The sequence below is a fragment of the Perissodus microlepis genome, chromosome 13, assembly GCF_051167445.1.
Source record: "Perissodus microlepis isolate ML-2025 ecotype Zambia chromosome 13, ASM5116744v1, whole genome shotgun sequence".
In the NCBI taxonomy this organism is placed as follows: domain Eukaryota; kingdom Metazoa; phylum Chordata; class Actinopteri; order Cichliformes; family Cichlidae; genus Perissodus; species Perissodus microlepis.
Window position 1 is genome coordinate 12,758,150 of NC_140473.1, and position 27,403 is coordinate 12,785,552.

Consider the following 27,403-nt stretch of genomic DNA (forward strand, 5'->3'; position numbering starts at 1 on the left):
TGTATCTATTTAGACTGATTTCAACAAAAACTGATTCAATTTTTAAAGGTGTCATTCAGCTTGATCAATATGACAAATAAAAATATGAGCATTAATTATTATTTTTCCCGCTTTTCACGGACAATACTTCAAGCAGGGTCACAAATCCCTCTGTAAAGAGCTGAAACACTGAGCAGTGATCAAGTGTTCTGCATGTTGGAACAAACAAGTTCTAAAAATATCAACACTGAAGCTAATGCTGCACACTTTGATTTTTTTTTTTTAAATTTTGGTCCAGTATCTGATATAATATCCCGATAAAAATGTGACAAAAAAGAAAACGCTCATATGCAGATTTTTGTTAAAAACATTTTTTCATTTATTGTCTTTAATTAAGCAAACAGTATATCTAAAAAAAAAAAAAAAAAAAGCAAGAAGAAAAAAGAAAAAAAACAGAAGGGAAAGAAAACACTGCAGTTTTGGCACTACTCTAGTTAGTGAGGTACTAAATGCTTCGATGCTTAGACTGATTTTAAGTCATCAGGGGAAACCATACTGCAAACCAAAGTCATTACTTTTTGTTAAAAAGTAAATAGTACATGTGATAAAAAGGAAAGGGTTATAATTATAGACAGGCAGTTTTTCTTTTTCGTGCACAGAGACACGTGAAAGAGTGATCTCACTGTGCTCGAATCCACACAGCACAGCAGCGGGGAGTTTGTGCTCTCCCTATCTTTGCAGGAGTAGTTGACAACAGGCTCCGCTGCCCACAGCTCAGCCATCTACTTAATTTCAGATATACTCTCTATGAAAGAAAAAATACAATAATGAAAACTTAGCACTTCAAAAAAAAAAAAGAAAAAAAAAAAAGGTAAATAAATAAATGTTTGTGCATATTTGCTATACCATGATATACACATACATGATGCATATAACCATATATAGATCAAACAACCACACAAACATTGTGTGTTGCAAGTTGTAAGTCTAAACTAAAGAGACCATTGTTCAGTTCTCTCTGGCTTGCACCAAACACTTCACTGCTGGAAGATAGAGTATGTCCTACACTGGACAATGTGTTGGCTCAGAGCTGATACTTGGGATATAATCCTGAGAAATGTGTGGGACACCGGCTGATGTCTTCAAGCATCCATCAACCTTCACACACACACGCACACACACGTGGACATGCACGCAAACCACAAAAGAAAAAGAAAACAAAAAATCTGTACAGTAATGTTACAAACTGCAGGCCATTCATCCCTGCTATGATGGATCCTTAAATATTAAGTATAGTAGAAATGCAAATGAGCTAAATACATGAATACACAACATTTTAATCCTTCTGAGTGCCACTCTTCATCTGACGCTGCTGGGATGTTGTGTATTATCTCAGTCAATCACTCAGGTCCTCTCCCCAATGTAGGCTGATGTCTGCACAGACTGGAGCTGTTCCAAACTGTTTCCAATGAAACACAAAAAAAGATTAAATGTAAAAAGTTAGTTAAAATGAAGACAATACAGTCAGGGACAGTAATGACTTGGCAACAATGTAAAATAATTCTTTACCAGGTTTTAGGCATAATAACAGGGAGAGACCAGCAGGTCAGTGAGGACGAGCAGCTGGTCATCTGTGAACTGCTGCTTATGCTGCTGCCAGTTGTCGTGGTGCGTCCGTCGGAAGTTTGACAGGGTTTTCTTTACAGTCATCTAAAAGGAGACGCCACAGAAGCGATGGTTAGCTTTTGGATATGCCATAATACATGGCGATTAATCGCTGACCACACATACTTCAATGGGTTGTGTGTCATTGAGGTGAGCACTCAGGTCCATCAGCAGCTGGGGCATCCAGGTGGGGACGTCATATGGGCTAGAAAGAATGCAAGCGCTCAACCCGAGAACACCAGCATGGCGGCGCACCAGGTCTGCAAACACACAAGAGTAGCGATTCCATTCAAATGACACTGAAAACAACCCACACAATCTTTGGTTGGTAGGTAACTCTTAGCAAGTTCCTTACCAGCCGATGGGATGGTGTCCACTATAGAGCCAAGATCTCTCTTCCTCTTCTTAGGCAAACGAGTCTTGCAGAGAGCCTCAAAATGTGCCTGCATTGGGGCATCCATGGACAGGAAATTGCACTGAAGGAAGCCACTGAGTGTAGTGGCGGCCATTTCTCTTACCTAGAAAACAAAGGCCGAAAATGAGATGGACATAATACCAATTACAAGACGCAAAACAATCCAACTCAGGTAACAGATTAAAAAGCTGACGTTTGCTCATAGGTAATGGGTTAGGATTGCATCTGGTAACTGGCCACCGACTGATGCATTTAAAAGGCTTAAGACTCATCATCCAATTATGATCATGCCTGGACCCCTGTGTGTTAATCATTACTGGTGCTCCCAGAGGCATGTGACTCCATCAAAGAATGAACGCTTTTTAAGAATTTCATATTCAAACAACACTAGTTCAAATTCATATTTCCACCCAAAACAATGCTGCAAGCATAAGTACATTTATATACTGACACATGAGCTCTGGCACCTCGATGACTACTGTACGGTACCAGGCATGCCATAGCTGCAGTATCGGGGTCAGAAGCAGGGTGGCCCATTAGGAAATACACCGGCTACCTGGACTTAAACAGCCAGCTGGGGACTCAGTGCTTTTCTATAATGGGAGCCAAATGCTTCGTAGCACGTTGTTTTAGCTCTATTCTCAATGGAGTTCTCAGTCTTAGACCGGTGTTTTTCAGTGGACAGGCATCTTTAAATACAACAAGACAAACGTATTGCATCACTAAGGCCGATAAATTAGGCTCAGGGGACTTTAAGTGGCCAAACAAAAATTCCATCCCCCACTTCTTCTTTGTCTCTACTCCATCCTTCTCCCTTTCACTCTCATTCAATCCGAAACGTTATCTCCATAGCAACAGATTACTGCAGCCTGTGGTTTCCATGGCAACAGCTAGAGGACTGGAAGGGGGAAGAGAGTAGAGAGCCACGAGGAGCGCGCTGAATCACTACAGTGAAGCTGAAAGACAGTGCGAGTGCCTGCTAGCATAAACAAGCACATAGTGGCCAGTTGCTTGGCGAGTGTTACATAATCCGAGAGTCACATGTTTCTTTATCTTCGAGCTAGGTTCCAGCTCCTGCTCATGCCACTCCAGGTACATGTTTCTGCATTCATCTTTACATTTCAAGTTACCTCAAGCTGCTCGTCCTCCAGCAGCTTTATCACCAGCGCCCGCACATCATTCACTGCCTTCTGGTCACTCATGAATGTGAACAGGTTGTAAAAAACCATTATCTGGAGGTATGTGAGCACTGTGTAGCGAGCGTGCCAGGAGCTGCTGCCAGCAATCTGTAACACACAGCAACAGAGCCAGCCTCACATCAGCAACATACTTCAGGTGTACACAATAAGCATGTTTGTCTTTGCAATCCTTTTATTGGAACAATGATGAATACAGTATACCAGGCATGGACAGACACAGGATTACATAATGTCATAAAGAAATTTAAGTATAATCAGATGCCTTTGATTCTTTTGTCTTTCCCACTGAACCTTTCTTTTATGATCAGTGATAATCAGTGAAAACCCCAGTGTTATGTGATGCAGGTAAAAAGCTGAGCGACAGCCACATCGGCCAGGTGACCTACCTCCTGTAGGACACTGAGGACCATGGGGATTTGCTCTGTGTAGAGGAGTCCCTGAGACATCAGAGACAGGCAGGTCTTTGCATCCCTCTTCAATTCATCATAACTGTCATCATTTTCAACCGGCGCAATCTGAAACACGACAGCAACGGGTTAAATGTTATAGTGTATACAACACAACAAAAAAGAAAACTTGAAGGTGGTAGTGACGAAGGTAGCCAAGTTAAGACTGAATGTGAGTATTTCACCTTGAAGAGCAGGGGAAGCAGCTGCAGTTGTTCTGAGACAGCAGTGGAGAAGGAGCGACCAGCACTCGCAATCAGCCACTTTAGCACTGCAGAAATTCACAGGACGAATCATTTCATAAATGCCACAGTCGGGTGTGTCTCGCAAAGAAACTGATTTGGTTAGTGACAACAGATCAACCACCCACCTGTTTTGAGTAACTTGATTGCTTGAGTCCTCTCATCCTGCACTCCCACCTCATTCTCCTCAATCACGTGGTTCTGGATTTCCTCATCGCCCTCATTTAAAGGTTTCAGCCGCAACAGAATTCTCTCCGTGAAGTCCGAGATCCGTGGGGAGGTGGTGGGCTGAGTGTATGGCAAGTTGACATCAATCATGAAGATATATGTGAGCACGCTGGAAGGATAGAAAAGTAGAGCGGGAGGATGAAAGAAAAACGATATACAAACGAATTTATAATAACTTGATAACACATTTAAGCTTAATCTGGGTGCGAAAAGCGCCTCACCTGCCAATGCGCTCGCGTACATTCTTGTAAACCTGGGTGAGCTTGGGCTCCAGGTATTGCAGCAACCTGTGGAGTAGCTCAGGTACCCTCCACTCCTGCTGAGCTAGACCACCCTGGAGCACGTATAGACGACTGAAAAGAAAAACCATTACAAGTGTCAGATTGTTAAGTCCCACCGACAACGGCATCAGCATCTCCTCAAAGATGTAACTTTTTACTCACCAGGCATCGACAAAAGAGCCTCCCTCTCCATTGACTGGGGACTCCATTAGCATCTCAAACAACCAGTGAAGCTTGCGTGGATCTCTGCTCTCCTGTCAGCGTGAGAAACAACAATCACTTGGATGGTATGATGACTGACGGAGGTGGAAGGATAGAAAATAATGAACACAAGGCTTACACAGGCTGTAGCGATGCATGTACCCCAGTCTGCATATGTTTCTATTGTGATGTTTGACAGGGCAGTGCGGAGCAATGGGCACAGCAGCTCCCAAAGGCTCTCGACCTGTTGAAGAAAGGGAATGACCAAGGACAATGTTAACACAGTATAACTAACGTAAACAACCACAATAAGAGTGGTGGCGGTGCGATCACTTAAATGGCCTCCACACGTAGTTTAATGCCAATAACAAAAAAATCTCCACATGTGGATTTCCCCAAAGTTATAGCTTGATAAATACAGAAAGTCTGTAGACCTGAATGATGAGGATCATCTTAGTCACTGTACTTGTTTTGGAGCTGTACCTTTGAGAAGCTCCAGTGCTTGCTGCCTCTGATCAGTCCAGAGATGATCTCCGCAACACAACGCTGCTTGCTCTCGTGGGAGTCTGCCACTAGACGTTCCATATGTGGCCGAAACAGAGGCAAAAAGTCATCGGAAAAATTACGGAACAATCCCTAGGCGAAAAACAGAAGGCAAATTAGTTGCATTTATTCACTTCAGATGTTTTTTTCCCCCTTGGTTTTGAATCTACTACCTCACCTTAAACAAGCAGAATCTGCGTGGGCTGAACTTGTCTTTGCCCTTACGGTCTTCAAGTGAGAGAAACTCAATGAACTGGTTAATGAACACTGGGTCTGAGAAATGGTCAAAGATGATCTGCTCCCACTGTCAAGAAGAGCGGAAAATAAAAGTTTTGCACTTGCAGTTACCATGATTTCACACCACTGTGTGTGTTATATTTTTCCCAGGCTTGTTTGTATGCACCTCTGTCATTTCCTCTCTGGCCAGGTTTTGTGTGGGCTGCTCCTCCTGTGGCGCATACATCATCAGGTTTCTGGAGAACAATTACAAAGTTAGAAAAGAAGAAGTGTGGAAGAGAATCTCTTGCTAAAGCAGCAGATAGCAAAAGAAATGAATGAATGAAAGCTAAAGAGTCACATAAGGAAAACACAAAGAAATGCAGGCATTATAAAATCATAACCTTGGCCAGCAGTAGTATCCCCAATGGGTTTTCTCCACAAACACACACTGATCCCAGTCCATTTGTGTGCGTGGAAGGGTACTGCTGTTATACTGAAGCCACTGGTTGTCTGTGCGATCCCCTGCTACAGTGCCACTAAGCTGTTTCAAGCCACCTATCAAAGATAAAATCCAGATTTTGAGATGACCTTTAGAAACAGTAAGAATACACAAAAACAGTAGTGGGGGATAAACAAAAACATATGCTTACAGAGCTCTAAGGGGCTCACAGGGACTTTCTTATGCACCCTCTTTATTTGTTTCATGATGCCAGCCACAGCTGATATCGCCACCTAAAGGACAAAACGTGACACTTCAAGCAAACTCCTTACAGCAATGGCTGTACTACATCTATATGCTGCTGGGAAAAGAAAAGAAATCACAGTTCTGTTCCTACGCGTGTATGCCGCACCTTACGGACATAGAGAGATTCATGGTTGAGGCTTTTCACAAAGAACAAAACAGCAGCTGGAGGGAGTTGGTGGTCATCTCTCAGTAGCAAAGAAAGGAAGCCTATTGCAATGTGTTCAAACTTCCAAGGTCTGGAATGAGAAACAAAACTACAGTGAGAGGCAGTCACAAGTAAACACTGGCACAAATATATGGTATGTGCATTAAAAAAACCCACGAGTTCCCGTTGCTGAGAGAGTCCAGAAGATCGCCAATGAGCTGCTTATATCTCCTACAAAAATGTAGAATGTAATTATTTACATGCATTTTGTTGTCGAACCTATGATGCTTACAGTAAGGGTGAATGCAGATTAAAACAGCATTTTAATAGAACGGTTACACCAGTGTTCAGAAGTTTATGTTGCTGCTCAAGTGTTCAACTGCAAGGATGTTGGTATGGTCATCTTCATCTTTTTGTTGATGTAAAACTTACCCGACAGACTCAGAGTTCTTGAGCTCCTGTCTCTTTAGACCTTGTGCTACTTCTTCCTCAGAGGGAACATGTTCCTTAGGTAAAGGATTCCCAGTAGTCATAATCTGTTTAGCCACATCACAGCACTCACCGGGGATCTAACGGTATGGAAAAGGATAAAACACAATTTATAGTAAAAATATTTTGTCCGAACGTGTAAAGGACACGTTTACGGATTACTCCCCATAAGGAGGGAGTAATCCGTAAACTCAGACTAACAGCAGATAAAAGCTCTTGTCTTTGGTATACATAATGACTGTGTTGGAGTCAGCCTCATAATGACGGCAGACAGTAAGTAATTAATTATTATCACAATTGTTTTACCAGACAAGTTTTTAAGTTTAAGTGAGACCTTTGTAAGGTCAGTGTAGTTCAAAACTCCTCCAATGCATGTACAAATTCAACATGTGCGTTTATTTCAGAGTTTTGCCTTCTGATCTGATCTTGGATGAGTGATGAAACGTTTCTCCCACAAAACGCTACGTCCAGATGAACAGAATCAACTTTTGGAGACCTTCTGATCTAGTTCAATTAAACCTCATCATGAAACCTTCAGTGTCTTTTACTGTTTGTTAAATTAAAACTTCTAATTCCTTCGACTACCAAACCATGTTAAAGTTATTGTGTCATTAAAAAGGGCTTAAAGTGCAGCTTCTGATGGGGTTGAACCAGTAACTGTTGAGGAATTACATGGGATTGAACAATTCAGTTAAAAGTTTTTATGGACAGTTCTGAGGCTATGACTGGCATCTGCATTGGAAAATTGTTGCTGTGAACCCAAAACGTACAGCCAAATTCAAGTGCACCATGCTACATTAAATACAAAACAAATCCACCAGATATATAAGTGGGAACCAGTACACTTGGTGGCGTAAAAAGACTCAGATGACCACAGATCATCATTGTTTTTGATGTCTGCCGGATTATTCCCATGATAAAGAAAATTCTTGTCAGGATATACAGTCCAAGAATCCAGACTTCATTAGAGCAAATTGAAAGGTTCTTTCTTCTCACATGGAGCAATCAGTCTCAAGAACACAAAGGGCAGATTAGATAGATTAGAAACAGCTTAAAAAGGCTAGACCAGCTCTGAAACAGCATTCTTTGAAAAGAGAAACCTAAGCTCAACCGGAACTATAATAACAAGACGGTATTGAGAAGACTTGGAATAGCTCATCATGGGAAGGGCACGATATGTATAACTTCCAATTAATAATTATGTGAAAAAAGACAGAAACAGACTGAGATATATACATTGTGCTTAGATTCAGCCAAATGGAGCAAACTTGATTGGACAGTGCCTTACAGTGCAAATAGATCCAAAGCATGCTGCAAAAGCAACTTAGGACTTTTAAAGGTAAGGACGTGGCATGTTCTGTAACATTCGAGTCAGTCACCTCATCTCAGTGCAACTGAAGTGCATTTCACATGCTGCACTGAAAATGAAGTGAAAGGCCTGGCAAAGCATAAAAAGGAAGAAGAGCCTCTTTTTTTAGTGGCACCCTTGTGTCACATATCAGGAAGTCACTCACTCAGTTTGAGCTCTGAAAATATGAAAGTGTGTTTAAAATGGATGGAATTCCTCAATGGTTTGGTCAGTTTTCCAACTAAAAGCTAAGAGTCAGCACTTTAAGCCTATAACTCTAACCTTTTGCATTTTTTCAAACATAAATATGACACATTTTTGTAAAAGATCTGATCTGTGTTCAAGATGGGAACTTTTGAGCTATTGTGCTTTTACCACTATATGAAGGCAAATACCTCATTTCATGATTCACTTTTGAAAGCATTCTTAACACTCAACTCACAGAGAAGTCAATGCCGATGGTCTCATACTGCCGATGGATTTTGTCTGCAAGATCGTCAAAGAGCCGCACAATTGAGGGCTTCTCCAGAGACATGGCTGAGCTGAGGCCAGACCGCACGATGGCAGGCCACGTCAGAGCAATACACTCCCAATCATGCAGATTGGCCAGGCACACGCCGCTGTGATTCCCCAGAAGACAGTACAAGGCACCCTGGAGAAATACAGATACAGTATTAAAATAAATCTACAAATATAAATAACTGTTCAAGAATTTTTAGTGCAAAGCTGACTGCCATACTTTGAATTGCTGCTGAGTAACAGCGCTGTTGTCTGGGTTGAGAAACTCGAGGACATGGGGGATGAGGTCTCTGCAGCAGAAATTGTAGGTTCCCAGTGCAGTGAACAACACATTCTGAGCTTTGCTGCGTACCTGGAAGGCAACAAGTCTCAATTATTAATCATTTACAAAACACTACTCAAATCTCAGTAAGCTAGTAAATCACACTGGCAATGTATTAACAAGATGTAAACTATGCTTTTCCTGAAGGGTGCCGTGCAGAACTCACTTGACTGTAGGTGCTTGTGGAAAGCCTCAACAGATCTCTCATCAGTTCCTGGTGAATGCTCCTGTACTGACATCCTTCCACCGTCAGCTTTCGCAGCTGATAAGGACAAAATCAAAGTCAGAAATGCAAAAACGCCAAAGCTAACCTACAATGCCGTTACTCTATGAATGACTTACTTCATGCTGAAGCATGACCCTGTCTATTAAAAGAGCTCTGATGTGTTGCTTTCTGCCATGAAGCTGTAAATGCAAAGGGTGAGGTCACTACAGTCACTAGTGCATCTTCTGTAACTTTTCAAAATGTGCTTTTTTTATGACTTCTTCCAGGATAACAGCAGTTCAAATATACAAGAGCAGTAAAAAAAAAAAAAAAAAAAAAAAAAAAAAAGGCTCACTCTGTTCTCCATTGATTTCTTCACAAGGTTGAAACTCTTCCAGCGGGAGTCAAACTCGTGCTTGTGAGAACCTTTGAAGTGTAAAAGGTCGCTGATAATCTAAAACGTCACAGACAAAAATACTGATTTGTGTTCGGCAAGACAGGAACCATGATAGTCGATGCCCACACATTATCCCACACCTAACAACTCAGACATGCTGCACTGTGGCTTTCCAAACAGATATAATGCAAGTATTTTCTATTTTGGCTGTTACTTTACTGGCTGCCCACCTTGATGATGGAGAAAAGAGACTTGGTGTCATCCTCTGAGTGCTCCAGGATATATTCTGCAGGAAGACAAAACAGAAGTCAGATGGTGGAACAGTGAAGTTATGGATGTAGCTGTAGAATAAAGAGGGATCACAAGCCTACGAGGGGGTATAAGTGGGTGAAAACGTACGCAGCAGCTGTTTCATCACACTACAGATAGCATCTCTGTAGTTCTCTCTGGACTTATCTGTGGGTGGAGATAATAATACAGTGTAAGTTTATATTTCAACAAACCCTTTAATTTATATCTAATGTGAGAAAAAAAAAAAAACTTCTTCCGATAGGTCTTAAGAAGAGATTAACACACCATACTCCATTCCTGTATAGAGGGTGGTTTCATCTAGATTCACCATGCTATGAACCCTGGGAGAGAAAAAAAACAAAAACAGAACTGTTTAACATTTAAAATTAAGCAGATATAAAGTGAAGATTTCTCTGATCCCTGTATCCCCTGTATTTTATTGACTATCACTGATGTGTTTTTCTGGTTTTCTTGATCATATCAAAGCAATTACAGCTCAGGGATAGGCTCTCCTTTCAGTGGAGGCATCAGACCCCCGGCTCCTAGGAGACAGTGCTGAACAATGGTGAGGCTCTGTAGGACATCATCTCTGAAAGTACAAATTAACAAACACAAATCTATCACAAACAGAATCCACCAAAATAAACAAAAAAAAATGCAGTTTACAGCTAGTGACCTCTGGCAGCAGAGCAGTTCCTTACCTGCTCATGTCCTGTTCGCCTTCTGCAAATCTCTTAAGGCGTTGAAGTTCAGGCTGAAGAATAAGGTCCAGTAAATAAAACGCTAACGAGATCTCCTCAACACTGGGTACATGCCACTGGATTTCCAAATTCCACAAGTCCCCAGGTCGACCCCAGTCCTGCATGACATTAACATCAAACAAGTTATTATTTAATCTAACATAAAACCCACCCTATGGCCCTGCAGTGCTTTATCAAGAAAATTCTGCTGCAGATACAAATGTTGATGACATTTAAGTTACGCAAGGTTAACATGCATCAGCAGGGGAATGATGAACATGAAAAAGTCAAAATATCGAATTTAATATTTGCTCTATATGTGATGATGGTCATTTGAGATTGACACACCTGTAAAGGAGGACATTAGGTACATAGAGACATATATACATACACTACCATCATTATATTAAGAAAGATAAATCACAGGAATTTCATATTTTCTATTCTGGTTTGGGCCACGTGTAGCTACAACAACTTAAGCTGCTATTTGCAAATGCAACTTTGGTCTAAAGACAAAAAAAATTAAATTTTTCAAGAAAAAAAAACTTTAATGATTGAAGATTTTACGCATTTTACATACATTAAATCTTCTTTTATTTCTTGGATGTTCACTACTAATAGTTAAAAAAAACAAACAAAAAAAACATTAATCATTCTTTAGAAGACTGACTGACCCAAAAACTGATATCCCTAATTGTGTGTTTAGTGGATAAACAGAAAAGCTGACATCAGTATGTGATTTCTTTATTACTGGTTAAAACAGATGCACACAGCACATTTCACTTGACAACTGCTCTTAACTTGGTAACCACATAAGAGTCATTTTATTTCCTCTATGGTCCAAGACACTAATCCAGCCAAATGATCTACTACCCCTGCCTCTACCGAGGAAGAGACTTAATAGGATCAAAGGACTAAACAAAGTAGTAGACAATTAATCAAACCAGGTCATTGCTTCACTAAGACTTATCTGGTTAAAGGACAAATGTCTCTAATTGCTAGTGCCTGATTTTGACCTTGACTCACCAGTTGAGTATAGTAGTAGTCTTTGAAGCCAGTTTCTGACAGTAAATGCACTTGACAAAAAGACTAATGTGTATTATATATAAAGCATATTTGGTATTTGTACCTTAATGGGTAGGTAGTCACCAGTTGGTTGATGGAAACCTCCTGGCACACTGCAGTACTCTGTGGGGTAGATGAGGGCTGTTGAGCGAAGAATGTGGTGCAGCAGGTTGCAAGCCAGAGTGTAGCCCTGTTTACACTTGAGGTGGAGTGTCAACTGCAAAATCTGAACCAGCTCAGAGCGATAGGGCAGGATCTTATCGCCATCCACACGAGACACCTGCAGGTGCAAACAGCAAGAAGGTAAAATAAATATTAAGGCACAGAATTATTTAAGTAAGGAGTTGGCAAACAGATAAGTTAACTGGAATTATAAAGAAGTGAATTCACCTCAGAGAGCAGCTGGAGATTCCACAGAAATTCCTTGTCAAGCTCCTCCTCATTCAACACTTCCTCATCTGTTCAAAAAAAAAAAAAAAAAAAAAAAAGGTGCGTCAGGTAAATAATCAATTCAGGGAGGGAAAACCAGATTCAGGTATTTGGAAATATCAACTACGTATGGCTATTCCTGTGTGAGCATTACTTACTGACAGCAATTTGATTTATTGCATTGCAGCAGTGTGGTACAAACACCTTGAGTGACTCTGCAGGGTGACACTGAAAACAGAAGCAGAATGAAAATGAAACAAATAAATTAAGGAGCTCCACGAGGAGTTTGAGTGAATGATATTTACCTTAGCCGCAGCTCTACACATGTCAGCAACCATTCTGCCGGCTACACGAGTCTCAAAGATGTTCGTGGTTGCAAAGTTGAACACCTTTTCTAGAGCCACCTATTAAAACAAAGTGACAAATGTGTTCATATGTATAAATACTGTAAAGACACGTAACATATTTTCATTAATAATAAAAGAAACCAAAACAGTCAATTAGAAGCAGAGATGCACCAATAGTGAATTTCTGGGGCAGATATCAATGTTCTAAACAACAATGCCTCCATTAGCTGAATGATGATTTTTTTTCTTCCCCTCACCTTTGAGGAAAATGAAAGTAACGAAACTTAAAGCCATAATTAAACCGTCTTTGAAGATTCAGCCCCGAGCAAAGCTTCAAAGATTTGCTATTGCCCACTAACATCAGTCACTGTCATTGTTTAATAGCAAGAATCAGTTAATAAGCCAGATATCAGCCACCTCTCAGATGATGTCTGGGGTGTAGTTAACTATAACATATAACAGCTGGCCCTCAGCTTACCTTCTAAGGAGCAAAAAAAGAAGCCCCTGGATAAAAATGTGTTGGTTTAAAGCAAGGAAACTTGCATTGCTATATTTTGCTATATTTTGTTATATACTTAGATATTTCCAAATAACATGCCAGGTACATTTAAGTGGGCCAAACTGACAAAATAAGGCTGTTTAATTCATTCATTCAGATCCTCGTCACTATGTCATCCTTTAATCCCATCCAGATGTTGTTGTACGTGGTAAGCTTGCAAATGCTTCACAATAAAAGCTCAATTAAAAACTAAGAAAAACAAAACAAACAAAACAAAGGATGCCTCTGAACTCAAATCAGAAGGTATTTAATTTGAAATAATTATAGGATGGGCTGAGTATAATGCATCAACTTTAATAGGAGATCTAGGGATATCTTTCTTCCAGAAATTTGATCGATTATAGTTTTAAATCAAATATAAATATGCTTTTAAAACAAAGACTTGTTGCCTTCTTGCAGTTGAGGTAAACACAAACCTCAATTCACTATAAATGACTGAATTCTTATTCACCAAACAATGCCCCAAAATCCATTATCCAACTTGACAATGACCCAAAACATGCTCTCAGACATCTCAGACTCACGTCATTATTTAGAAAGCATTTTGTTCAATATTAGACTTTTCTATAGTACTGTCTTAACCTTGAAGATGTCCAGGGAGCACTGTGTGAGGATGGTGCTAAAGGTTGAAGACAGTCCGAGCTCTACCAGGCTCTCCAGATGAGTCATTTTCTCAGTTTCTGTTTCCTCTCGGGTCTGTTCCAGAGTGCTGCTGTCTATCAGGGCAAAGCATCTATGCAGGGGAAAATGAGAAAAAAGAAGAAAAAAAATGTTTAAATACATACTGAATATAGAAAATACTCCTGGTGTATATAGATAAATCAGTTATAAAGAGCAAGTATATCTAGTTATTTGTTAAGAAAAGAGGAAAATAATTTATCTAATTTGTTACCACACTCATTTTAATTTCCTCTGCCATGATATGAAACTAAATTTTGACTACAAGAATACCGAATGGGAACTATGACCCAACGATGGAGAATTGTACTGCTGCTGAACAGTTGCTCTCCTTTAATGTAGACAGTGTTGTATTAATGTTGCACATACCGGTCCATGAACTGAAGCACAAAGTCTTCAAATTCAGCTGAGGCTGAGCACAACTCTCTCTCCACCTTAAAAATGCCAAAAAAAAAAAAAAAAAGGAACAGAAGTCATACGTAAGGATGATGTAACACTTGATTTAAATACGGAAAGATGGAGGGAAAAAAAACAAAACAGAAATTCACCTCTGTCAAGTCCGTTCGTTCATGCAGGGCAGACGAACAGTCCACCAAAGGCACAAGAGTCACAAACGTAGCAATAAACTGGAATGTGATCTGTAGGAACATGAATGAAGTTTGTGTCAGTTTTAGGAAGTTCAGCAATAACAGAGATGAACATCAGTGGTGCCCACCATGCACTTGCTGAAGTCATTTGGGTCGACGCCAGGCAGAGCCCTCATGAGCAGGGGTAGCATGTGAGTGGGCCCCTCAGGAAAGCGCTGCCCACCTGACACTAGGCTCCGTGCCACACCAATCATGCAGCTCAGAGTAGCAGTCAGCTGGTGGGGCTCTGTTAGAGTCTCTAAAGCAGGGTATGTTCTGTGGCAAAGCGAGGGAACAATCAGTCTTTTGTTTTCATCACAAAATGTAGTCTATTTTTTTAATAGATTACTCTGAAGCACAATCAGGGCCAAATTTTTGTTTTGGATTCTCTACTTCAGTACAAACTTACTTCTCTAGCACAGGGGGGATGACCAACTCGGGCCTCATTAACGCCAAGTTCTGCAGGGCCTGGGCTGCATCGAGACTGCCCGTCTTGCTAAACATGGCCAGCAGAACTGGCTGCATCATACTCTCCACAAAGTCTGTGATATCCTCCTCTGTCAGCTTGTGACTGTCTGGTATTGGTGTAAGCCATGTGGGCTTTTTGTAGCGCTCTCGGTGAAGCCGCCGAACCACGCTGGCTGGGAGACGTTGGAGCAGTTTCATGAGCTTCATCTGCGCATGCGAACAGAGGGGGAGAAAGACAGATGCATGACAAAGAGATGACACTGGGGGGGCTTCCATGTACTCTGGACAAATTGAAAGGTAGAAGGTGCTGTTAGAAGATGACATCATGAACATACCAGCTGAGAATTTAGAGATCATGATAGCTTTTTGGCTCACAGCAATGCTGCCATTATGATTTTTCCATCTTATATGTTATATACAATATAATACTAAAACACTTTTATATGTTTTTACATGAGCTCAGGTCCATAAAAATCAGAAGAGTGTAAGTGAAATTTCACAAAAACAACAACAACAAAGTACAGTCATGTGATTGTCAAACTTTTCAATTCTCAGTTTCCCATCCCACCAGATCGTCAGCTGATTCACGCTGCTACTCTTTTTTTAGTTGATTGCAAAACAGTGTTTACGTGTAATAAAACAACATCTCACATCTACGCAATCAGCACCCTTAAATACACATACTCATGCCCTAAACAAAACAAAGGTTTGTGTACCAGGACATGTTGCTACCTGCCGTGATTAAAGACAGGATCCTCAAAACAGAAAGGCATGTGACCCGGGTGCCAGTGACCTTTAATAGTATCACAGCTATCTCATTCACGTGTCCTGCTGTTATTTCTGAATCAGAGTCTGACATAATCCATAAAAAGATTCAGGGGGCTTCCTGGAAAAAGATATGCAACTATTCCCCTTGTCCCTGTTAATTTGACGCTGGAATTATAGTTGGACCAAGCTGGATGAGTGATGTAATTACACTCACTGAAGGAAATCAAAACAACATGACTCAAGATTTCTTTTGATTTAGTATGATAGTCTCATGTTATACAACAGCTTTAACTCACTTATTAAGACAAGACGTTAAAGAATGTCTTAATTGTTTTTTAACCATCAACAGTTCAACACACTTTCAGACTGTCTGTATTGAAAATGTGGATTTTTTCTTATCCTGCATTACCATCAATGGTAAAATAATACAAAAAGTATGGATTTTGCAGACTCTGAATTGAAGTAGTAATTTAAGTTAGTGTGTGGCAGAATGTAAACACAAAAGTTCTGCAAGCTTAGGTTGTTTACTGGGACAGATTTCTGTATTTAGTGGTCCATGTGTGGCACCAGGTAGTTTGTAGTAACAAGGTTTCAGTTATAAAAACATGGTGTCGTGTATTTGCATGTACCAATCTGAGCTGAGCAAAATGTTGTGGGGTTATTTTTTGTTGCTATTTATACTAAACTAAGCTGAACTAAGTTCTAACGAAGGAGAGTTTCTCAATTTGAGTGCACAACTCTTAATATTTCATTACCAAAAGGTTTTTAACTGTAGCGGTAGTTTATTTATATATATTATATATAAAATATATTATATATTTTTATATTCTCCATTTACAAGCTAGTTTGAGCCGTTTATATAATGAGCTAGTCTACATTTATGGTTTGTTTAGTTCCAGTCATCCAAAAGTACGAAGAAATGACTCACCAACCACCGGCCATGATTTGACGGGTGAAAAAAGGATGTAATACTGTTGAAAAGGCCACTGAGCTGAGCTTGAGCTTGCTTGCTGGGTCCTCCCTGAAATTGGTACAGTGAATATCACTGAGAATATCACATATGCCTAATTGCAAACTGTACAGTAAATGCAGTAAATTATATGGTATATTGTAACATAATATGATTTATGGTCTACAAGCTAACCAGGAGGGCTGACACCCAAAGCACCACATGGCTGATGTCGTAGGCATTGGTGACGTATCGTGGTACAATCATCTGACTGGTCCCAACAGGAAGATTCAAGCTCCTCAAAATTCTTGTGAAAATCTGCAATGTGACAAACAAAATTAGTAGGGATATTGTTTGTGTGTTTACCTGGATATTGACAAGTTCTTTGAATGTTTATCTGTGACAGATACTGGTATCACTTGGGGGAAATACGCAAACATGATGCAAGAAGGAAAGCAAGCTCAACAAAGAAACCTGATAGTTTGTTTGCTTGATAACCAGCAATAGACATGACATACAAACCCAGAGAACATAGGAGCATGTGCCAAAAAGTGCTAAGTTGTGTAATGTGCAGTGGGAAGGAGCAACAAACCTTAGGAATATAAGGGTCCCAGTCAATGTAGCCAATGTTGTCATTGGCCAAGCGGGCAAAGAGATTAACCAGATGCTGCAAAGACGTATGACGACATGTTAAATAAGAAAAAAAAAAAAAAAAAAAAAAAAAGAATTATACATTCATGCACTTACAACTTCCCAGCTCGGAAGATTTTGCACAGATACCCATAAGCTGATCAACTCGTCGAACCACAACCTGTCAGAAAAGCAAAATCAGGAAATAAATCTTTCAAGTTCATAACACACGTGTGACATTTAACTGACCAATGAAAGTATGCTTCAGGCAGAGGGAGAGGAGGACTGGTTAAACATGATATGAATCCCTTACTATAAGCAGTAAACAATGTAGGGTAGTGTTTTATCTTCTAACTCTATAATCTTGAATTATTTATAACTTTCCTACAAAGAACTTTGTAATTTGGTGAGCATTAATAATTTAAAACTCATTTCCATGTTTGGGTCAGTCAATCTACTGCACAGCAGTTCAAATTAAATTTGATTACAGGTTTAAAAATATACATTATGTCAATTCACAAATGTTGGAAACAGCAAAAGTAACATAACTCCCCATGGCAAAGACAGAATGAATTAACCATTTCTCAATCCACTGGTTCGAAAATATTATTGTAGCAGTTAGAAGCACTCACGAGTTTGCACTTAGTAACTACTCCTCTTTGAAGATGTCAGAGTTTAAGCACACAGCAAGTTTGAGATCTTCCCCACTGTTTCAAATATTTTTAAGTCAAGAGGCTGTGAGGGCCAAAAGCTTTAACATGTGGCTCTGACAAGAGTTCCTGGTGGATTTTTAGGCCTTCTTTAGATCATGGTCCCTTTGTATCAGACAGTTTTTCAGCTCTTGACCAACTGACATCTGGAATCATAGGGAGCTAACTTAAGCGGAATCCGTTTTTCCTTTTAGGAAACCCAACACCACAAATCTGTGTACTCCTAGTGCTGGAGTACTCCTAGTGCTCCCAAGCCCGGATAAATGATGAGGGTTGCACCAGGAAGGGCGTCTGGTGTAAAATCTTTGCCAAATTAAACATGTGGATCATCATCCTTTTATCTGTGGCTGTCACACAAACCTCAGGAGATCACTCCCACCACTAGTTACAATATTACAGTCAATTTCTGCTGATCTATTTGCAGTCCTACTTTGTGTCTCTGATTAGCAAATGAGCAATTTAAGTTTTCCAGGTCTTCTTTTAACTTACATAGTTTATGTTAAGCAACATTTCTTCATTTAAAGGAGTCCACTGTTTTAATTAAGACAAAACAAGGCTTTACAAGTAAAAGGGTACTAAAGAATACTGCCGAACCAAACAGCGTTTAATGCTGTGTATAAGGGGCAATAATGCAGTAAAAGCTACTCAGTACCCATGAAACAGAAGGTTGACATCTTGATGGTGTTTTACTTCTTTGCTAAAGCTAAAGCTTTAGTAAAGCTCATTAGCGTTATTATCTTGCTTCAGGCTGCCCAAACTTATGCTGTGCATGAATGATAAAGTTTCCTAATATAAATTAAAACATTAATAGTATGTTCAAGGATATTTTATTGCCCTGGTAGAAGTGCAGCACGCTTTAGACGGACAGATGGCATCTCCTCAGCACTCTTAAACATTGTTAAAAGTCAGGATAATAGTCAGTAATGGTTACTGCTGGTGAAAAATCTTTACACTTCTTTAATTAAACTGGATTCTGATTTCACTGAAACATTTTAAAAGGTTTGCCTAACTGAAACTACTCTTTTACATGTTTTTCTTAATTTGCATCTATAATGTGCGCTTTTATTGTATTAATTTTTGTTTTTGTACATATCTGCTTAAAAAGTCCTAAATCTCAATGAGATTTATCATTTATAATAATAATAATAATAATAATAATAATAATAATAATAATGTGCAAGGACGGGACATGGCTAATATAGTAATGAACTGAAAAAATATTTTTAAACAAGCATTAAAACTACAGAGTATTAAAAAAGAGTCGACATGTCTCACTGCAGTTGGTTAGGATAGAAAAAAAAACTGTGCCTCTGTTCTCTTTTATAGCACTTGTTTCTATGTCTCACTATGGGATACGCCCCTTGCATATCAGTCACTTATTCCATTATGCCTGCCAGTTCTGAGTGGCAGTCATGACATCTGTATCGGGACCCTCTACTTTTGCAGAAGGCTGACTCTGTCTTTCCATTCATCTCTTCTTTATTCAGAAGAAAAGCTTTTTTCCTCCCCTCACATACAAAGGCTGATTCTTCATAAAGTCGAGCAGCTAAAGTTGAAAGAAGAGTGCAAATCTTTCCTTATCAACACAAGGACTGCCAATGTAACTGGTGAAGTTTTTTAATAAATTGAATTACGTAACACAATCTGCCACTGGAACACATGACCGTGTAGGCCTGTGTAGACATACTGTTAAATATCATAGCTCTTTTTTGATTACTTTCTCTTTGATGTCGCATCAAACTTTGAATAGCAGTGTACATGTAAGAGAATAAAAGAGGTTTCATACTTGAAGCCCCTGTGATGCAGTTCTGGAGGCAGAGTTGTTGGTAGAAAGAGCTCAAAGTAGCTGATTGCTCGTTGCATGGTGACATCAAAGGGACAAAGGAGTGGTCTCCACTCATCCAGCATCTCCTGAGTAGCCGCCTCTGAAAAGTACCTGCATGAAGGTAGAGAGAGAAACAAAATCAGAGTTTTGCTTTTTTTTTTTTTTTTTTTTTTTTATTATTTTATTATTATTATTATATACACATGGTGACAATACCACCAACATTCACATGATTGCGCATAAAAATACACTACCATCCACTTTATTGGAGAAATGTTTAATATGTAATCCAAAAACACAAGTTCAACTAGAACCAACAAACTTTTACATTTTCAGTTTTCGGCCGGCCTAATAAAATGGCCAGTCACTGTACATGAACAGATGAAACATCTCAACCTTCAAAGGAGCTTAAAGTGTGGTTCAAAGATGGACAACCTGAACATGTACATCAGGTTTGGAGACTGACAACTTCTAAGGAGTACTTAAAACCAGCAATGAAACAAGGCCTGGGTCAGAATTACTTAAGACTAGACTAATAATAACCTTCAACACTGCTGATTCTACTTAAGCGAATTAAGATGTATCTATTATGAAATTATCAACATTATAAATAACAGTTTGCCTGATGCTGAATATGATTTCTTATTTCTAATTGCTGAATATATTTTATTACGTTGTAATGTAAGAAAAGAATTCTAATCTGTAGTAAGGTTCAGACATTTGCCTCTCATTCATTTTTGCTAATACAAATCCAGACAGGACAGGAGCAGATTGATGATAAACACACAAACACAGATACACAGGCTACTCTTGGGAACAGCGGAGAAGAGAATGAAACATTCAGAGGTGTGGTCAAGTCACACGATTTGATACTGACAATGCACATTACAGCAACTTTAAGGAGTCATTTTTGCATGTAAGGGTGACCATTTATCACAAGTTCTGCCTGAAATGGTCAAAGTATTCTCTGAATTATCGATCAAAAAATCAAATTTAAGAGTACAGGGGCCGAACTGGTAATTTGGGAAATCCAGGCAAACTCTTTGTTTTGTTTTCTGGGGGTTTTCTGTAGTAATACTGCCATTTGTAGAAGCACACAAAGTACTTTTCTTCATTAAAACAGAAAAGATCACGTTGTAAAAATACCGCCAGGGAAAAAAATAATCCTGCATTCAATATTTTTTTTCTTTACATGAGAGCAAAATGCTTACATGTGAAAAATAAATCAATATAAATTTTATTTCCTCATTATTCTAACTATTCAGAATACCATTAGAGTACAGAATAAGACTTTATATGGCTTCAGAGCAAAAGCATTCAACTGTGAACCATTATCTTCATTTGAGTATCTATTCGTTGACATCATCTGCCATGTTTGTGCTCACATTACAGACAAGTGACTCAAATACACACAAGCAGCAGCTACTGAAATTCCAGTGTTAGAGCACAATGTCCCACAGATGGGAGATTACAAGTCATACACCTGGCACATTTTTAGCTATTAGGATAAATCCTACGGCTCCACAGGGGTCAAAGACCCGAGAGGATTTTCATGGTCTGTTTTGCATTTATTTAAACTCTGCAGGTTATTTCAGGTCACCTAGCCATCTCTGTGATTTTGTATTCACTGGTGATCCTGGGGAAAAATAAATAAATAAAACAAAACCAAGTGTCCTTCCCTCTCCCTCAGTGCTGATCCACAGCGTCTCAGCAGCGAACCACAAATCATTCTCGCTTCTCACACTAAGAGGAAACTCTCACACAAGACAGAATTAGATAAGATAATAGGATTATCTGCCTAAGTGCAAACTTAAGGACGAATCCTAGTGCTCACCTAAGATACCTGCAAGTGTACTATTTTGGTGAACCTGAAGCTTTGCAATAATAAAATGACACAACATAGAGCTTCTTTGACCAACTTTTAAACAAAGGGTTAAGAAACGCAATATGCATATAAACAAGAGATTCTCTGACTGACACGCAGTTATTAAACCAAACATCTGCAGTACTATTAAACTCCTAAATCCAAAGACAAGGTAAAATGAGGACATTCATGAATTGATATATTAAGGTGTACTTACGGTCTGCAGCTTTTCACAAGTGTTTTCAACACACTTTCCACAGAGCTGTAATGAAAAAAGGAGTGAAAAGTTTTTTATTAGGCTGTCAGTAAAGGACTAATGTTGGTTACAGTTAATCAGCTTTCACATCAGTGCAATCTCAGTTTAATTGCATGCACACAGAAACTTCTTGACACATCTGACTAACGTGCTGTGAAAAAGGAAAGTTTACAGGTCGGTGTATAGTGATAATACAAGCAGAGTAAATGTTACCTGTACTGTCTGAGCTTACTAACTGGGTTCAAGCCAAAATAAAGATGTACATGTTAATCTGTTTCTAACTGACACCACCATAACTCTTACATAACAGAGTTACAAATATGATACATTAGCGTCGTTTACGAATTTTCCACTAGTTTTAAAAAAAAAAAAATTAAAAACTCCTGACTTGATTATCTTCACATAAAGACTGAATGACAGGGAATGATATAACCAGAGTTCTTAGGCTCCTTTCTACAATCCCATCTATCTACTGACATGCAAAGTCAAACCATGCCCGGTTGAAAAATACCACTCAACAGCTTGTTATCCGTCTTTGCATCACTCGAGTCTTTAGATAGCTGTAGCCAACAGATTTAATTCTTAATCGATAGCCGCATTATGGGTGATGCTGTGCAAGCCAAACTGCAACCTACTGATCTACTGTTTACACTGTAAACCCACAACACACCAGCTAAAACCCCCAAAATATGCAAATCCAACAGCAGAAAAATGTGAGTGAGCGCACTCTGTGGTAAGGACCACGCTATATAACCTACAAATACTAGAAAAAATGTTTATAGTTTTAAAAACAAAATTATAAGAACTTGGGCTCCTAAACGTCTAGACTCTTGAAAATGATGCTCAGTAAACCAAGGACTTCAAAGCAGGTTAGAGTGGGGATGTGTAACAAGAAAAACAACAAAAAGCTAGACAGCTTATGAGTTAATGAAACTAAAGTCAAGCATAAAACATAATGAATGCTTCACAATGTGTCATAAATACTGTAAACTGTACTACATCTTAATATGGTTATCAAAATCTGATGCCGTCATAACATAACATGAAAGATTAGAAGCATTTAAGAAAACATGTTAAATAAAAGAATCATCTATTAATATGAGCTAATGGTTGCTATCGGGAATAGTAGAATGATACAAAAATTTGTTAGCTGCAGTGCGACAGTCTCCAATATGGGTGAAATGTTAACATTGATTAACTCCTGATTTTTTTTTTTCCTTCTCTCACAAGCTGCATATGGGGTGTCCAGTTTTTACTTTCACATGCAACATGGTGTCTCAAAGGATGAATTCAAAGTAAAAACAAAAAAAAAAAAAAAAACAAAACAAAAAACACAAAGAGAAATGTTTATCCTTACCACCTCTGAACCAATTTTATCATTACGTGTTTAGAGGATGAACGAGGCCGTAGATAACTGAATGTAAAAGGAGACAAAGGCATAAAAAAAAAAACATTCAGCACACAAGATAGTGCCTATTACTTGTGCAGCAACTTATACAACATATTATCTTTTGTGTGCATTAATATGGGCTGGACAAGGATTAGCTGACCAACCAAAGCAGCTTGCTTACATTGGCTCAATATGAAAGCATTTTGCTAGCAAAGTAGCAATGTTCCCATAGCACCCTAAAAGAGCACCTCGCACTGCTTGCTAAGAACTTCACAGGGAACGTCTTGCACAGGACAGACCAACATTGTAAAATCTCTAAAGTCATGCTAAACTGTAAAAATCATAGCGGCTATAGTTCCTGGTAAAAACAAACATTACGTGGCATAAAACGTGACAAGCTTGTCACCTGAGGTATAACAAACCGAGTCTGTTTGAAAATAACCAGGCCATAATTTGAATTAAACAGCAACTATCACAAAGGATCCCTTTTAATTTGAATTGAGAAAAATAAATAAATGGATGTTAACACCAGGGAAACAGTCTACTGAAGTTATGAAATGAAAAAAAGTAAAAATTTGACTTCTAACGGCCAGGTCGTGATGTTGCGGAGCAAGCTTTTTTCTTTTTAAGACATCCTTCCTGATAACATTTGACAATGGCACTGGCAGGCAGAGTAAAGAGTTGGCCAACTTAGAGAAAGATGAGAAATGAGTCATTTTAAAACAATAAATATGATAATGCACATTTCAGGACATTCTTTTTCTGAGACAGCGTTGCTGCGCACACAAAAACTGCAACAAAAAATTGACTAACAGATAGCAGGAGAGTTGGAGGGAATCAGACTTCCTCCAACCTCCACACAGCTGGTCAAGTGCTGTGTTAAAGAGGTTGTGAATAGGAAATAGTTGCTTTTTTTTAAGTTACAAAGAAGGATTAATAAAGATGATTGCATCACATATTTTAAAACAATGTGGAGGTGGAGGAGCTGTTCGGTGCAATTTGACTGCCATATGTGCAGTTCAGACTAACCGTGAAATAAATGTTGCCTAAAGCACATTTTCTGCTGCTTTTAAAAAAAGATCCCACCTAATTTGTGAAATCTGACTCAACAGCTAAACCAAAAAGTATACCTCATTTCTAAGTTTAAGCACAGTTTATTTGTTTTTATTTATTTTTTAATAACAACATTTGCAGGCTTCACTTAAAACCACAGGCATACTTGGGAAACCAGTTGAGGCCGAGATGCTCCGTCTTTGAGAAAAGAATCCTGTCGTATAGCTCATACAGCGGTCTCCATGGCAACTCAAGGTCCTCCCTTGACAGGAGTTCTCGTTTCCTGTTAAGATGAAGATGACATATGTATAGAAATTAAGAAACACGCAAAAGCTACCTAATCATGCAGTCTTCACCAGACAAATCATCACTGGTGAGCATACGGCATGTTTAAATGTAACTTCACTCTTGGAGAAACCAAAAACACATCTGTACAAGTTGTTGAGTAAACCAGACAGGAACCAATCTTACTTGAGGAGGTTAATAAGAAGCCGAGCAAGGCCCTGCATCATGCTGATCTCCAGTTTGGGTATCATCACTAGCTCGTAGAGCAACTTGATAAACAGCACATGGTCTTCTTTGCTGAATTTGCGCCCATACAGTCTCATGTACCTTAAGGAGAAGAGAATGTGGGAAAATGACTCCAGTTTCAGGACAGATAATAAGAGGTCAAAAGTGTTTACATGCGTAAGACACAGGAATGTAATGAACTTGGTAATCAATATAATCAATATAATTTAAGAAAAGTCATATTTAAAATAAATACTACACTTGAATAAAGCTTGTAGACAATTTAAAATGAAATTTTTTTTAAATCAATCTTTAAGTGCAAAAATACTGGTAAACAGAATCTGGGTCAGCATAACAGTCAACTTTCCGTTTGCCTGATCCGGCAGTGAGTCACTCCTGAAAAGTGCAATGACCCAGCTTTTGGGACTGAAACGGATTAAAGCAGGCCTGCAACCACGTACAACAACATCAAACAGCATAATGTAATCAACTATCCATACCGACAATATTTTTTTGCTGGTGAAATCAGGGAGTTAAATGTTAAATGTCATGTTTATGCACTGTACTGAGTTAAGCAAGACCATATATGTCCTCACCTGAAGAGCTTGGCACAAACATTCAACAGAAAGCCACGTGGACCACTGAAACATGATCTGAAACTATTATAATGCATATCCAAAGGTAGTTATGCACAAGGGCCGCCTTTGAGGCAGCTTGACAGGAAACCATAAAATTAAAATTTTGCGATATCTGGTGAGCCGTCATCTGACTCGCTGCTTCAAAATAAAAATGTCAGCTGCAGAACAGCAATTAAATGACCCAGTACTGTGCCGCTCTGTCTGGGTCAGGTTGTGTATTTGACACTGGCCTGATTATGAAACCCGTAGCGTCCCTAATCAGATGCCCGACAGACTGTAGCTACCGGGCATTCAAAGCTGTGTAGCGTTTTATAAGTAATTAAGCACAGCAGGCCGTGAGGAAACGACAGTGTTTCGTAAAACACGCAAAATAAATCAAAGTTTTCGGTTTGACTGATCAGTGTGCGCACAGTTCCTACAAAACACTTCGGCGTATTATATAATAAACACACCGCATTTTACACTTTACGAGTTACAGTGGTAAAATATATGTTGTTTGCGTTACTTCTCAATAGGCACAATGTTGCAAACATTACCATGTGAGCAACAACTGTTACATTAGGACATTAGAGATTAGTGTTACTTACGTGGAAAGTTTCCTCGTCCAAAACAGGACACCGGGCCATATCTCTCGAAGCTGAACAGCTCGGCCCAAGTTTCCTTTTACCTTACTCAAAATATCATTGGATTCAGCGTCTAGCCTGTCCGCGTACGGCAGAAGTTTGTTGTATACGATGTCTTTTTGAGGAACAAAATCCAATGTGTCAGGCTGTGTCTTTTTCATTCTACGAGTTAAAACTAGCTAGCTTCACTAGCACTACTTTAACTTCGTTTCGATTCTCACTTCACGCTGTAATGCTACCCGGCTAATACAACGGCTAGTTAGCTACACTCTCCAATGAATAAGGTTATTATGGCCCGCACAGTGACTAAGTTATAACATTCACAAGTTGATGACACGGTAGCTAGCCATCTAGCTTAAGTTAAATTAGCTTCCTTTAGCCGAAAACATCATCAGCGTCATCTTATAAAGATATTAAGGCGGACGAATTGTACAACTTTGTTCAAAAATGCCTTGGCACTGGAAATTCTCTCTTTCGGCTAACGCACTCCTAAAGACCTGACAGCCAGCTAACGGTCTAGCTAAAGTTAGCGGCGTACTACAAAAGCACTGTCATATCCCATTGACTGTCAACGTCGACTGATTCATCCAACTACAGCAAAGGAGACTGCGGACGACACCCAGCTACCCGCTGCACAACACATGCGTCATATCCGCTACCTCAAAGGGAGAACTACGATTCCCAGCAACCCCCATTTCCGTTAGTTCTTTTTATAAACTGTTAGCAAACAGGATGACTCGAAATCCACTTAAGACTTCTTGTCCTCTGATGTCTTCTACTGCAGAAATTGGTTCTTCGTTTCGCCATGAAGAACTTCCTTTTTACAGAACACTTTAGGCACAAGGCTGCAATGTGAAGTCCAACAAAAGCATTAATAAAAGCGATATTATTATTATTATTATTATTATGTATGCTTTTATTTTGCTTTAAAAATGCTTAAAGTGAACTTATTTAAGCAGACTGAATATGCCACTGAGCATATTGTCACTGTTTATCAGTTTATCATGGGCTAACTTGCTTTCTTTGCAAAGTTGAATTTGTAACGAGCTTATTTACAGATGTAATCGGACTGTGTTTTTATTGTATTTTTTTTATGCAATTAGCTTGAACTTTTTTTCTCTCTGATGGAATCATCTTTTCTGTGGGTCCCCAGCAACTTGAAATCCTTGTAAAAACTTATAATAAAATAAAATCTACAACTAGCAATAATATAAAATATTTAATATAAAATTATTTATAGCTTAATGATGATGAGCAACATTAACAATATAAACACAAGCTCAAAATAACCTTGTAATCAATAATGCCACCTAAGTTTTCATATTTAAATTGAATTAAGTAACTCTGTTGTATAAATATATGTTAGATTGTTACTCAAATCACTCTCTATTTTTTT

At 39.0% G+C, this 27,403-nt stretch overlaps 1 protein-coding gene across 2 annotated transcripts; it reads right to left on the bottom strand.

Annotated features, from left to right (window-relative positions):
- Positions 1 to 354: 354 nt before the first annotated feature.
- On the bottom strand, positions 355 to 26,629 carry psme4a (proteasome activator subunit 4a). Of its 2 annotated transcripts, XM_084948078.1 has the most exons (48): positions 25,972 to 26,629; positions 24,708 to 24,848; positions 24,403 to 24,519; positions 23,151 to 23,207; positions 21,755 to 21,799; positions 19,635 to 19,784; positions 17,256 to 17,319; positions 17,101 to 17,175; positions 16,704 to 16,826; positions 16,488 to 16,580; positions 14,733 to 14,998; positions 14,413 to 14,599; positions 14,246 to 14,335; positions 14,067 to 14,131; positions 13,602 to 13,752; positions 12,419 to 12,517; positions 12,272 to 12,341; positions 12,075 to 12,142; positions 11,749 to 11,964; positions 10,581 to 10,738; positions 10,373 to 10,468; positions 10,165 to 10,220; positions 9,988 to 10,044; positions 9,819 to 9,874; positions 9,547 to 9,645; positions 9,329 to 9,391; positions 9,153 to 9,248; positions 8,885 to 9,016; positions 8,588 to 8,797; positions 6,741 to 6,877; positions 6,486 to 6,539; positions 6,270 to 6,399; positions 6,069 to 6,150; positions 5,820 to 5,973; positions 5,603 to 5,672; positions 5,378 to 5,503; positions 5,140 to 5,292; positions 4,796 to 4,900; positions 4,618 to 4,709; positions 4,396 to 4,527; positions 4,075 to 4,283; positions 3,890 to 3,975; positions 3,645 to 3,773; positions 3,190 to 3,345; positions 2,000 to 2,162; positions 1,771 to 1,904; positions 1,549 to 1,689; positions 355 to 1,438 (listed from the first exon to the last, which is right to left on the bottom strand). In XM_084948078.1, exons 1-47 carry the CDS (start codon positions 26,166 to 26,168, stop codon positions 1,555 to 1,557), a joined length of 5,544 nt encoding a protein of 1,847 aa, XP_084804204.1. In that variant the 5' UTR covers positions 26,169 to 26,629; the 3' UTR covers positions 355 to 1,438; positions 1,549 to 1,554. The 2 variants fall into 2 exon arrangements, with proteins under 2 accessions (XP_084804204.1, XP_084804205.1); XM_084948079.1 differs by lacking the exon at positions 23,151 to 23,207 and having other exon boundaries at positions 356 to 1,438.
- Positions 26,630 to 27,403: the final 774 nt, after the last annotated feature.